Genomic DNA, 14,678 nt, shown 5'->3' with positions numbered 1-14,678 from the left:
TTGAATAAATATATAAAATTATATTTGTATTTTTCATCAATCACTTATTGGTTTAGTTCGCGCAGCGGCCTCTCCGACTTGCTTTTAATATATTTGGAGTTTTTTGAGTAAATATATAAGGCTATATGTGTGTTTTTTCTAGGGCTAGACATATAAGGTTAGAACTGGTTGTGTTTTTCATGTCAAAAAATAAAAATAAAAAATTTGTGTGTTTTTTTTTGTTATTTAATGTCATTTTTTTAAAACATTCTTAGTTAGAGAGAGATATAATAATATATAACGTTATATTGTTATATATAACATTCTAGATTAGAAATATTCTATGTTATTTAATAAAGAAAACATATAACGTTATATATGACCTTTTGTACCGTGTAACATTATATATGAACTAATATATGGATATCCATATATTATCAGAAGCAAGTCGAAGAGGCCGCTGCGCGAACCAATTCAATAAGTGATCGATAACAGATCATATAACGTTATATGTTTTGTATGGACCATCATATAACCTTAAAGACTAAAAATAAGAAAAACCAAAAAGAAATGTTGCATATTAGAAAATTTTTGCCACACATATAATTTTGTATGTTAGAAAAATTTTTACTCATATAACGTTAAAAAATCAATACAAGAAAAATAGGAAAAAACAAAAAAAGAAATTTGTCAAATATATAACGTTAAATGTTAAGTGTAGTGGGTTCAATAAAAAAAATCGAGAAAAATGAAAAAATATGTTTTTTGTTACAAATATAACGTTATATGTTGCGTGATGGCAGCGGCGACGGTGGCGGTGGCGGCTTGATTGCAACAAAAATGGAAAAAAATATATTTTCATGTTAGCCAAACAAGGCCCTTGTTTCTTAGGTGGGGTATTTTTGTCATTAAAATTATTAATGGACTTACTGGGTTATGAAACTTAGAAATGAACTAGATGGGTTTGGACAGTGCTATAGTGGAATTATGAAAAATTCTCCTATTTTTCTTTGACAGCATTTTCTATTTACACATTTTATATCTTTGACTGCATTTTCTATTTACACATTTTATATCTTTTGTTAATCCAACGTTCACTTTGTAGCTCTAGAAGAAATAGTATTGAAATTGACGAGGAGGTGAGGCTCCACGATATTTAACGTGTATTTAAAACTTTCAAACATTCTGCATTCCAGCCCCTATTTGAGTGTTCCATCCTCCCAATGCTATACAAGTTCCGTCCATTAGAAAATGCACTTGCTTTCCCTGTTGATTAGATTATACTCCCTCCATCCCTTTTTAGGTGTCCAAGTTTGACTTTCACTCGATTTTAAGAGTTAACATAATTGTACCTCCAAAATATTACTTACCATACTTACCCTTTATGGAGACGTAGAGGGCAATAGTTTGAACCAATTTCAGCAATTCAAATACAGTTTCAGCAAATTGGGAATCAGTGTCAGCAATTAGAATAGTAGTTTCTGCATTTCAAATGCCAAATTCAGCAGTAGTTACAATTTAGAAGCTTATTTCCTTAGTTCAAAAAACCTATATTAGCATACAACTGTTGGGAAGCAGTTCCAGCATTTTCAAACGGACACAAGGATCCAAGTGGCACATAAACACTGCCATCCTGTTGGACCCCTCAAAAACTTGAAAGCATAAACAAGAATCCAAAGACCCTTCTAATGGCCAAAAAGAGTTAGGGGAGCTAACACAAAATGTTATTAGTTTGTCAAGCGACTGCATGATTCTTACTTTTGAATGAGTCCAAGAATTATATTGCTCCATCTGATTCAACCAATGATACCTTCATTGTTCTTGTGTACTTGGACTTTGAACTTCTACTCTTCGTCTACCCCTTGACTTTGAGAAGCATATCAATCTTTGCAAATTTCTCAATTACCTATATTTATAAGAAACTTAAATGTCACATATTACGTGGAGTATTCATCATTTTCAAGAAACATATTCAGGCTCAAATCATTTTAAATGATACTCATTTTTTAAAAGAAAGTCACTCTACATGGTGGCATTATGGCATCACGGGGAAACACTCATCTTTATGCTTGTGGGCTCTGTAAAATTAACAATCAAAGTATTAAAGAGATTTCTTATAAATTTCAGTTTCTAGACCAAAAAAATCCCATCATGGTCAAGGAGTCCGTAACCTAATGAGCTTGCCTACCTTAGACCATCTATTTGTAATCAGCTCTTAACAGTCACTGTAAGCAAAAAATCTAACAACGTTTCATGCCCATGTAATTGCTTGACGATGCCAAATTGATATGTTTTGCATTTACCAACTTTGTGTTGGGCATGTTTTGCATGCTTCAGTTGGGGGGTGTGTGAACTAATTAATAGACACTGCCAAACATACCAAGGCAAGTACGGACATGGGACCCGAAAATGTTGTCAAAATCATGAAGTCACAAATATTACATCATAAGCATATATAAGTAAAGATTGTAAGGGGTAGGACTGTACGATTACCGTTCCACAGGGTGATTTTGAGCTGCTCCTTTTGTATGTCTTTGATGTATCCTACAAAGCCCTTCAAGCATGCATTAATGCCCTCCTGCTGAAACCATTACAATCATAGTCTATGTGTCATACAAAGGTGAAATTTCCTAAACTTATAGATATGGAGATGAATTAAGAGTTCTGTTCACAACTACAGCCTACAGCCGTTGTAGCAAAAAGATACATAGGCTTCACTTATCAAAAAAAAAAAAAAAACTACAGCCTACATATGACAGTCTATTTTAAACTTTGAAATCAGTCATCTATTGAGTTTCTTCAAAGTGGAGGAAGTGTTACCTCGTTCTTGATAGAGGTTCGACGCTTAGACTCGGCCTCATCACTCCACAAACAATTAGTTTCAATTCACTTTCAAAATCTGGACACAGGGTCTTGCTCTCTCCACCAGTCGATCTCTTTATCTGGATAAAATTTGGTGGAATCACCAGAAGTGGAGTGATTTCCTGGTCTATCCATTGAAAATCGAATCAAAACTTCGCAAGTGTAATGCAATTAACTTCAAAAACTCTAAACGAAATCTTCTCTAACTCTTTTTCGCATTACAAGTAATGATTAAAACTGATTCATTAGGTTACCTCAAGCCAGATAGACCTATGCTCATTTATGGCTATCCTATGCGTTGCTTCAACTGCACTAAAGATGTCAAGAGCATCATTACCGTTTACACGAAAAGTACGAACTCCATATGCCTGTCCTCTAATAGCAATACCATAGCAATGAATAAAAACCTAGAACAACAATGTAACCTTAAAATGAGAACCTGGAAAAGGGAAAGTCAAGAGGTAAAATACTTTCACAATGATCTGAGACGGGTGTTGATGGCCCACTGTTGTTCCGGCTACTAAAAAAAACTCGGGACTCAATAACCGCCACAAAAATAAAAGCCGTTTGAAAATCTCCCTATCAGGATCTTGTATTAAAATTTAGGTGATAATATGACAAATTCAGCTAGATTGAATTTTGATATTAATAGGACATATAACAGCCATGAAATCACTTCATCTAATGGCAAAAAAAACTGTTCATTTGAATGAAACAATTGCAAATCGAGATTTTCTTAACTTTATGTGGTCTAGAAAAGCCTGAATAGGAATTCAAAGCCGCCCGTGACTATTCTTGAATTCTTCAATATCATACACTCATGGAGGTAGACATGTGGCATCAGCCATTACCTTTGAGTCCTCAACCTTTCTGACTAAAGAGGATAGATGTCGACGGATAAACACAAAACCATTAAACTTGAGGGTCAAAACCAAGATAATTGCAAATCGAATGAAGTCTCTTTATACCAAGTCATATAAAGAGAAGGCTAGCTAGTATGCTAAGCTTAACAAATGGAAACAAGATTTTTCTAAGAAATACGGGATATCTAAATGGAAATTCCAAGACTCCTATTGATCTAATGATAAAATGATTGTAAATCAAACAAAACGGGAAATGGGTTATCTTACATAATTACATACTTATCTCACTGGTGCCAGCGTCCCCAAAAAAGGGGACTGTGCATGCATCTCATCCATCCATCTTCATAGAATATGTAGTTCCAACAGCATGGGGAAGTTGTGTATTGCAATACAATAACCAGCTATTGTGACCGGGGTTCTCCCTTACGTCTAAACAAAGTTCAATATTGTCCTTTGTGCCGATTTTCAAATCTATAGCATTATATACCTTATGCAATCTGATGAAACATTGACATAATTGGGTTTAGTGGAACCATAATGGATATGCATCTGCCTGCCTTTTCCATAATCAATTTTGTTTCCAAACCATTGATCCGCAAATTCTTGAAGACTGAATCCCTGCTGCCGACCGGGGATTGTTCCAATTAATGAGCATAGTCTCTATAACCAGGCGATGTTCCAAGGCCAAAATGGACAAAACCGTAAGAACCAAACTATACGTAGGGGCTGCTCCATGCGGAACTCCAATATAAAATGTACGTAAGATCACAAGAAAATGAGCCTAACAATACTTAGTTAAATCCAACTTCGAGTCCAAGAGTTTTGCAGCAGTTGACAATCAGAATATATGGAAGTCCATTGAGGTTGCATATGAACAACGTATAGCCTAGGAGATGTTATGCAAACGTACACTTGGATGTAGTGATAGATGGTGCCAATATGATTTCTTAGTTGCACCTTGGCCTATTCTACGATGTTTGCCATTTGTATCCACTTAACTTAAGCCTATAAGGTGTAGGTTAAAGCAGTATATATTAAAGACAAAACTTGTTCTTTTTTATTCAAGGGCTCTAACATGTCTTATCAATGTCCAACATAGGTGAACCCGTTATGATTTGTACGTTACAAGTAGGATCGAGGCAACTCCACATAACAAAGTTATACACCCTTCTAGAAAACAGAGGAGAAGATTTGAATACCAACATGCTTTATCCAGCATTGAATACTCACTCTTCAAATATAAAACTCCACTCCTAAGACAGGATTGGTAGAGGAAAAAGATGGTAGATTCAGTCAATTAGAAGGTAAACCTATCATAAACAAACAGGTACCAGTTATGAGTTTAAAGGAATGGAGTCGGGCTTGCTCCACATGAAGCCAAAACTCAAAAAACTTGTAACTAAAACTGGCTAATTTGTGGTCACTTCGCACCAAGGGAAACGAAATCCCTAAAATTCAGCACCCAAAAATGTTGAGTAATTTCATCGAACAATTGGTGTGCAAAATATCAACAATTGAAATCCTTTGAAGGGATAAGTCTGATGTAGGTGTTGACATCCATTAAAGAGCAGAGATATACCTTGCCAAAGCCTCTACTAATGTAGATTGTATTTGATGAAGATTGGGGAAAGAGGATGGAAAAGTTTGAACTTACTTTGCAAATATAGTTGGCAGCGAAATCTTTGGAAGTCCCGGGAGGTTTGTTGTATCAATGAGAATTGGATGAAGGGCTAGACATGAAGAGGGCTGAACACGAATACCGGTTCTGGTCTCATTGATGAATGTCGCCAGGGCAGGGTCTTCGTAAAAGTCGAAAAATGCATTTGAAGGTCGGAGAAGAAGATGGGAGAAAGTCAGAGAGGGAGAGAGAGAGAGAGAGAGAGAGAGAGAGACGGTGGGGTGCCTGAGAAATGGAGGGTATTTGGGCTGCGCCGTTTGGATGTGCTGTGGGACGCCTATACGCTTCGGCGTGAATTAAGCAACGTTGGCCCGCTCTTTGTACTACAGTTGCTGTGAACTCCCAACCTTTCGAACTGTCATCAAACCCCGGTTCTTGCTTCAAAAACCGTCAAAGGGTACCAGTGGTCAGTGTGCAAAATTAACACTTCATTAAGGGTATTTTTGGAATCAAAAAGTAGACAAACACGGGACTCTTTTATAAGGAAGTATAGATTGGCGTTGGCTCACTTCTATAAACTTTATTTTTGTTACTAATCCGCAACGTTCATTTTGCAGACGATGCGAACGAATTGTGTTTGATTTTATCAAATATATACAGATTATGTCTAAACTCACATTTGCCTCAAAACAACATGAGGAGTTTGCTTTCCTATCGGTGTACCATGAAGCTACTTATTATTGAGATTTTATTTATTTATTTATTTTGTGGCGTCAAGAAATGAACTGTTTAGATCAATATGTTGGAACCACGTTCATGAAATTGAGTTCTAAAAGGGCTGGTGGGACGGAGGAGATCTTGTAATTTCCAGAAATGTGCCATAGAGCTAGGCTGGCTTTGCAGATATCATAATTTCCACAAGTTTGTCAAAAACGCTCAAAAGCGCTATGGAGTTTTGAAATGCTATAATTTCCACAAGTCCGTCAAAAACGCTTCGGAGTTTCCAAATGTAATAATTTCCACAAGCCTGCCAAAAATGCTTTGGTCATATCAAGAATTTTCACGAATCTTGTCACTAGTGGAGCCACTATAGTAGGCTCAGTTTGGATGATGAGAATCAAAAATCAGAAGTAACATTCCCAGTAACATGATTCATGGGTGATTGACACATGAATGTTATCCAGGAAAGAAGGTTAAAATCCTATTCTAAGTGTTTGGGTTCACAATTGAGAGCATACAGTGGAATTGAGTTTTTAGCTATTTTTTCCAAAGTTATTGAAAATGGTGCAAGTCCCCCTCACTCATGAGTCGTTTTTCTTCAACAATGTTACATACACACAACATTCAACAACAATACGTACACCAACCGCAACACTCTCATATGGGAGTGGTACCCACATATGGGTGCAACATGTCGATCTCAATCACACCTCTGTGTGAAAGTATTGTAATCGAATGTTGTGTACATATCTTTATGGTTCTTCTTACCACTTACTTTTTTTTTTAAATAAAAACTTCTCCAATTTTTTAAAAGATGAATGATTAGTCTTAGTCTCATCCTATTTGAGTGTTGAAATACCTCTTATACTGTCCAAAAAAAAAAAGGTACCAAAAATGAATGATTATTAAGAGCTCCTAGAGCCCACACCAATATATGATGAAAAGGTGTCTAAAGCATGCACAATGTGATAGTACTTCGGAATCAGGAGTTCTTAATCATTCTTGTGAAAGATACTTTGAAAATATTGCATCAAGAATTTTCAAAAATCTAGTAATCCCTGGGGCCATGATATTAATGGCCACTACAACTACCCATCCATAGTCATCGCGGTTAATATCTTCCCTCCCCTACCCACAAAGGATCAAAGTTATTGGGTTTGATTTGTTTCCGAATTGATGGTTCAAATAAAAAACATATCGAATCCAACAAATCTAACCCAATAACTTTGATCATTTGTGGATAGGGAAGAATATAATTTTACGCACCTGCCCCATTTACTAGTAAAATATAGTATATGTCTCCCTCTACATATATAATAAGATATTTGGAATTACCTTCGATAATGGTAATGATTATAATAGCATGTTAGGCCACCTTAAATCAACACTATCATGGCCTATTGGTTTTGCTGACCCCAATTGAACTGAGACTCAAGTCTCCCTTTTGGTTATTTGGTTTGTTTGATATAAATAAACATATTGGGTGCATGATTTTTTCCACAGGACAGGATCCTGGAACTAGCCTATAGCATTAGTAGGCCTAAGTGGGTGAATAGGTCTACCAATGTACTATAAAAATTAGCAATTGCAACTTTGGCCGATTAAATCAGTATCCATAATTCATCAATCAAAATCACCACGAAACAAAATAATATCCAAAAAATGGTAAAGAACAAGGACACGAGGATTAACGTACGTAAAAACTACTTAGGGACAAAGATCCGTAAGATGAAAACCACGACCTAATCAACCAGATTGCTGTACATCAAAAGGTTTACATAGCTCCATAACTTTGCAACTTTGATGTAGCTCGCCAAGCTTCTTCTTGATCCCATAGCTTCCACGAGTTCATCGACACGATCTCTGTTCAACACGACTCCGGGTCCATCCCGCCAAGTATAACTAAAGGCACGTTTGAACGATAGGGTATGTGATGAAGGTTTTTATTACTACACAATTTAAAGATACAGGATTATCAAGACATAATGAACTATGAACTAGAAGAAACTACGAACTAGATGAATACGCTCCCTCAAGATGATGATCTCGACCGAGTATGAACTAGATGAATACGCTTGGTGAATTATGAACTAGATGAATACGCTCGGTGGCGCCCGCGACGCTCTTTTGGGCCCCCCCGAGCCTTCGAGGCTAAATGCCTTGGAAAAAGTTTCGCACCAAATGATCTGTTTAAATGGATGAAGTAATTGCTCCCCAAATTAAGTGCCTTAGAAATTGGCAGGGGATTGTGTTTGTGCTGGTTCAAGCCCCATATTCAATAGAATCATGAAATGTACTAGAACAAATGGGGGCGAACTCGGTGATGGTATCAAAATACCAGTGAGCAAATGAAGCCACAGTCTGGCTTTTAATCCTAGTGCTAATTAAAAGACGGAGAGATTAATTGAGCCTATTTTCATTAAGATAATACGAGCATAACAACATGCGAACCAAATCGACCAAAGGACAGCAACATTACGTCAGCTTTAACTCATTCGATGTGGGAAACATAACTGCAACAAGCGTAAGCATGTTCTCAACATGGCATGGGTTTTGGTTTTGATTTTGGGTTTGGGTTTGGGTTTGGTTTGTGGTCTAAAACCATGCAACCTCTGGAAAATATTTACCGCTGGTACAACGTGAAAGACACCTAGCATTTGGCCTCAAAATTCTCCGACTTCTAATTTATCCAAAGGAATTAGCAAGAGATAGATACTTCTAAAGAAACAAAATGGAACCAAAGATTTTACCAAAAAGATCAAATAAACACAGAAGAACAATAAGTACTTGAGGAGGCATTGCTCATCATTGTATCCATGACTTCACCACCATAGATTTTTGCCACTTAGAACTCAGTTCAAGCAGTTGGAAAACCACTGGTTTCAAAACCAGTTCCAGCAGTTCAAAAGCAGTTTTGGGGATTTCAAAACTAATTTCAGCAACTGGAATAGTACTCTCTGAAATTAGAATATCAGTTTCAGCAACTTATAACCCTGTTTCGGCAGGGAAAACCAGTTTCTGAAATTAGAATATTAGTGAACCTGCATTCCTCTAAGTTTGTTGGCTCATTGCTCTCCTCACCATGTATGAAGTCCAATTCACCACAGCTGCTTTTGAATGCTCTTGTTTTTGGACAATTATACTCTTTGGTTCATAAAAATTTTGTGGCATTCAAAAATGTTGCTTGCGAATTGAATCAGACAGTTGGTGTGCATAACATTTCATTTGTTGCCGTGCAAGTTTAGACGATGGTAAGGTAACAGTAACTATGGTAATACGATCGTTGCGTGCATCTTTCTATGTATCGCGTCTGTATTTGTCTTGAATGAAGTGCTTCAATCAATTTGTAGTGGACGGGTGATGAAGCGAAACAGATAGAGAGAATTCGAAGACATACTTAGATTCAAAAGCGTAAGCCGATGTAAACAAGGTGAACCCAACGGGTTAAGAGAAGTCGAACACATACTTAGAAACTTACGAAATATAACTCATGCAAATTAAGATTAAAGCATTATTGGTCACACCATTAATCACTTGTTTAATATACCCATACTGCCGGGTCATGGGGTGGGCATTGCCAAAGTGATTGGAATTTTGCTTGCTCCAACATTGTCTAACGGAAGGTGGATTGGTCTCCCAGCACTAATCGAGATATGCTTGTGCTAGCTCGAACGCCCCGAGTTATCAACATTGTCTAGCTATCCATGTCGCCCTACTAAGGTAAAATGATGGATGATTAACACCAATGTGAACAGAAGGAGAAGGTATCGAATTTCGATACAATTGATGCACAAACTTCCAAAACTTTGGGTAAGATCTTTGATTGCTTACCTTCAACATATTGCTCTTGATCAGATGAAGCTCTTGGAGTACAGTATTTATGCTCATTCGATCTTTTGGGGACTCTATAGAGCATGCCAGTCCTATTGTTACAAGAGGGGCAGGTTAAATATTCCACCATTTTACTGTCATTTCTCTCCTTGGTTAAGAGCATGGGATCTACAATCTCCATCACACGTTGTGGGAAAGCAATCTTTGCGAAGTTATGAAGATTAAAGTCTGCCTCAAATATTTCTTCAGTAGGTCTCTTTCCTGTTACCATCTCGAACAACAAGATTCCATAACTATAAACATCTCCACTAGTTGACATCTCACTTCCAAGACCATACTCTGCCATTTGTAAAATTCAAACGTTAGAGCAAAATGATCTTTCTTTAACTTCTTCAAAAAACATGTGCGTTTTGCATCATGTGCGTTTTGCAAATATGAAACTAGGCCATTTACACTAACATTAGAAGGTGTTATATTTTTTTAGGCTTTGTGACACTATTTTTTTCAATTATCGTGTGTGGATACCTTTCTTGTTTAAGTAACAGAAAAGAATTGGCTTTGGTTTGTTCTAAGATAACCAAACCAAATTCCAATCCGTCAAGGTGTCTAATCTGCTGAATGTATTGAAATTCCGTGATTTTGAAATTAGAAGAGGCATATATTCAAAGTAGAAAGTAGATATATAAAGAGCTTTTTCTTACCTGGAGCTGCATATCCAATGGTTCCCCTTATTGCAGTAGAACTACTTATACTTGGAGTTATGAGCTCCGCACGAAATCTAGCTAGACCGAAATCTCCGACATGGGCAACCATGTCACTGTCAAGAAGGATATTACTCGGCTTCAAATAGCAGTGAATAATTGGCCTTTCGCATTGTTGGTGAAGATAATCGAGTGCACAAGCCACATCAAGGGCAATGTCTATTCTTTGCTGAAGATTGAGTCCCACGAACACACGTTGGCCGGCGCCATTATTTGCGTTTGGAATTGAATGCAACCAATTATCTAAACTTCCATTTGGCATGAACTCGTAAACTAGAGCTTTAAAACTCATTCCCTTGAAAATCCACACTAGAACAAGAAGTTATGATTGAGACCAGGTTTCGGTGTCGAATATTCCTTAAGGCTTCGCACTCTGCCATGAAACTCTTGGTAGCGCCACGAGTTTGGAGGTCAAGTACTTTGACCGCAACAATTAACTCCCCATTTTGTTCAATAACACCTTTAATTTATACACACGGCCAAAACTACCAAAACCAAGCAGATTCGTCGAAGAAAAACCTTCAGTTGCTTTGAGAAGTTCTCCATAAGAGACTTTCAAGAATGGATCTTTTGACAATGAACCAACAGGTTTGGTGTTTGTTTGCTTCTTGAACAAACATATAATGAAAGATGATACTGCGGTTACTCCAATGACTACCGAAGCTATATTGTGATTGCTAAGGTGTGCAAAAGTGACATCTTGTTTCTCGATTTTTTCATGGTGCATCAAGCTAGTAGCAGTTCAAGAATGCCACCACAAAGCCTATAATTTCCAGCAACAGATATTGCACTTGCATTTGTGAAGACCCCTCTCATTGGTAACTCTCCTTCAAAATTGTTGAAGGACAAATTGAGATTCTTCAAGGAAAAAGTCCCTAAGAATCCTAGAATTTGACCGGATAAGTTGTTGTGAGAAAGGTCCAAATTTTGAATACCTCTCAAGGATTCCATTGATGAAGGAATAGATCCTTGAAACGAATTTTGCTACAAATACAAGTTTTCAAGGCTACTACAACTTCCAAGAGTCCCAGAAATTTCACCAGACATAACATTCTTAGAGATATCGATTTTTTGCTAAATTTTTGAGATATCCAACCTCTGGTGGCAGGGATCCAGACAACGGTTGTGGGAAAGATCCAAAGCAATGGATAGAGAAGAGACCATCAATAGTTGTCTTGGTATGCTCCCATTAAGGTTATTTTCATCATTCATTGTTATCTATAACAAATTATGACAGTCTCCAAGACTCAATGGTATGACTCCCTCTAGTCTGTTTTTCTCCAAGTAAAGTTTATTCATCATTGACAAGTTTCTAATCGACTTTGGAATTTCACCCGAGATTGTATTGTTTGAAAATGCCAAGTATTTCAACTTATGACGATAGCCTACGCTATCAGGAATCGGGCTTGTTAATAGGTTATCATTCAGAGCTAAAAGTTCCATATTCACAAGTTTTCCTATTGTTGAAGGAATTGATCCATACAATTGATTTTTATGTAGTGTCAACCAAGAGAGAGAGATTGATAGATTGCCCACAAAATTTGGTAATTCACCTCCAAATTGGTTATCTTCCAAACCCAACAGCTCCAAATTGCTACAATTGGTCAAAGAACTAAGAAAGGCTAGTCCATCAGATCACCTAGCTTCAAAATTGTTACCAGATAGAATTATCACAGAGAGATTTTGTAAGTTTCCGAAATCATTCCTTACTATTCCACTGAAATGGTTTCCCTGAAATTCGAAGTGTACCAACTGCTAAGAGTTGGATATTGAAAGCGGAATGGGACCACCAAAATCATTAGCATGTAGCTGAAGGAACTGAAAGGGAGGGAACATGAAACCGAATGTCGGTGGAAGACTACCCGGAGTCTATTAAAGGGCACTGACAATTTAACTAGCTACGATAGGTTGTATATGGAAGGAGGGATGGTACCTGAAATTTGAGTGGCACCTAACCAAAAGTACCTTAAAATTTTCAATTGACCCAAAACATTTGGAATACTTCCTCCAAACGAATTGTCAACGGCTCTAAAGTTTACCGGAGAAGTAAGATTCCAATCGATGGAGGAATCCCTCCAGTCAAATTGTTACTAGTAACGTAGAGTGATTTGAGTCTCGGCATTGAATAACCAAGTTCTTTCGGAAACTCTCCAACTAGCTTGTTGCTGGTTACACTAAGGAACCCAAGATTGGAGCAACGAGATAGGCTTGTTGGAATTTTCCCTTCAAAACCGTTATACGCGAGTTTCAGTATCTGTAACTTCAAAAGATTACCAAGTTCAGTTGGAATTTCACCAATAAAAGTGTTGTTTATGAGGCTAAGCTCCCGTAGAAAGCTAAGGTTTCCAATATAAGGAGACAAAGAACCTGCTAGACCTCTGGAGGCAAGGTCTATAACGGTCACTCGTTCGTGTCGGCAGCCGCATTTGACACCTTCCCAGTGACAGAAATGGAGAGATTCATTCCATGAGCTCAAGGCCTGGTGATATTGTGGGAAAATATTGGACATGAAGGCCAATAATGCATGGAAATCAGTCTCGTTCCTAGCAACATTAATGGTGTTAATAAGACTGAGGGATGATGTTGTGTCAAGGGCAAGGGCTCTGTTTTGAAGGAATGGGATGAGAGAGAGAAATAAGGCTAGGAGATCAATTGAGAGAGATTTAGTTACTGGACTCATCTTCATGTTTGATTTGAGCTCTCATCAATATGGGTGCAAGTTGCAAGTCTTTATTTGGATGTGTTGAATTTGATTGAAATATCTAGTGGCAGACTTGTCTTATATGTTGAATTGTCAACGTAAAATTAAATTATGTGGGGTTGAAGAAGAGGACATTATCTAGAAGGAAGCATACAGCTGGTCACCTCTGAATCCCATCTCTCTCAAGCCCCTTCTAAACTTATGCTGTGCCGAAAATGAAATTGAGAATATAAACAAAACAACAAGCGAAAATCAAGAACACAAGATTTACGTGGTTCCCCAAACTGGGTACGTCCACGGGAGAAGAGCAAGATGATCCACTATAAACGGAGAGATAATACACAGAGCCGGCTACACTCGTAACTCTCGTTGAAGCATCCAATTACAGACATCTAGGGACAAATCTCTGGCAGAACCCGATAGGGATACTAAAACCCTAGGTGGAATCCAATAGAGCATAAACCAAAACCCTAATATCTAATCTTCAACATGAGAGACCCTCTGGGGGCCTCTCCAAAAGGATTCACTCAAGAAGTCCAAAACCTAATGAAGAGAATAAGGCTATATTTATAGCCACAGAGTCCTTCCTAAAACCAATACTTGCCCAAACAAAATTCCTTACACCCAAAGTCTAAACCAACAAGGAAACAAATCTTTTAGGAAGTCAAATATCTTTTCTACCATCCCAAATTCAAGGCATATTTCCGACAAATCTCCACCTTAACTTGAATTCCCTCGAACTCAACACTATAGGCAATCCTCTCCTTCAATCGCTCATGTCTCTAAAAGCCTCCCACCGGGCAATCACTAACGGCACAAACGAGCAAGGCTCAAGCACACCTGCTTGACCTTGTAAATGCGACTCAGGAAAACCCAGCCGCACATGCTTCCAAATTGAGCCTCTATCTTCCAACGGGCACCTCCCACCCAATGCATCCCTCCCGGATACACACGAAGATCTGCTCAAACTCCACACGGAGTTAATTACCGACTCCACCACAGAGTTACTTACCAAACGAGTATACCGATAAATATAGTCTCCTCCTGAAACTCTTGACAAACTTTATACATCTCCTCCAACAAAAAAAACCCTTGAATAATCCTTGTTGAACAAACTTCTCAACTTTGTAACAAGTCGCCATTGAAACGATCACCAATTGCACAGTCCACAGTGGAAAATGAAAGTCTCGAATTGAAAACCCGGAGCTCTGATACCAGTTTGCTATGCCGAAAATGAAATTGAGAATATAAACAAAACAACAAGTGAAAATCAAGAACACAAGATTTACGTGGTTCCCCAAACTGGGTACGTCCACGGGAGAAGAGCAAGATGATCCACTATA

General features: G+C 37.8%; 1 protein-coding gene, 1 long non-coding RNA gene and 1 pseudogene across 2 annotated transcripts; all 3 read right to left on the bottom strand.

The window, feature by feature from the left end:
• LOC131323606 (probable LRR receptor-like serine/threonine-protein kinase At3g47570) overlaps positions 1 to 11,361 on the bottom strand; it is a 56,782-nt pseudogene extending 45,421 nt beyond the window's left edge.
• On the bottom strand, positions 1,439 to 5,776 carry LOC131322983 (uncharacterized). Its single transcript, XR_009199043.1, has 2 exons — positions 2,800 to 5,776; positions 1,439 to 1,885 (listed from the first exon to the last, which is right to left on the bottom strand). It is a non-coding gene; the product is annotated as an uncharacterized LOC131322983 (long non-coding RNA).
• LOC131323605 (putative receptor-like protein kinase At3g47110) lies at positions 11,361 to 13,320 on the bottom strand. The gene is made up of 4 exons (XM_058355458.1): positions 12,674 to 13,320; positions 12,171 to 12,228; positions 11,796 to 11,852; positions 11,361 to 11,618 (listed from the first exon to the last, which is right to left on the bottom strand). Exons 1-4 carry the CDS (start codon positions 13,318 to 13,320, stop codon positions 11,361 to 11,363), a joined length of 1,020 nt encoding a protein of 339 aa, XP_058211441.1.
• Between the last annotated feature and the right edge of the window lie 1,358 nt (positions 13,321 to 14,678).

Source organism: Rhododendron vialii, chromosome 4a (assembly GCF_030253575.1).
Source record: "Rhododendron vialii isolate Sample 1 chromosome 4a, ASM3025357v1".
Classification (NCBI taxonomy): Eukaryota; Viridiplantae; Streptophyta; class Magnoliopsida; order Ericales; family Ericaceae; genus Rhododendron; species Rhododendron vialii.
Note: the sequence above shows the minus strand (reverse complement) of the source record. Positions and strands in the feature narration are given on the sequence as shown.

Excerpts from the sequence above, each read along its gene's own strand:
- LOC131323605 (XM_058355458.1), bottom strand. The coding sequence starts at position 13,320 with ATGAAGATGAGTCCAGTAACTAAATCTCTCTCAATTGATCTCCTAGCC. Across the intron at positions 12,229-12,673 it reads ATTGGAATCTTACTTCTCCG|CAATTTGGAGCTGTTGGGTT; the intron begins GTAAACTTTAGA and ends GACCAATTGTAG. Across the intron at positions 11,619-11,795 it reads TACCAAGACAACTATTGATG|CAAAATTCGTTTCAAGGATC; the intron begins GTCTCTTCTCTA and ends TTGTATTTGTAG.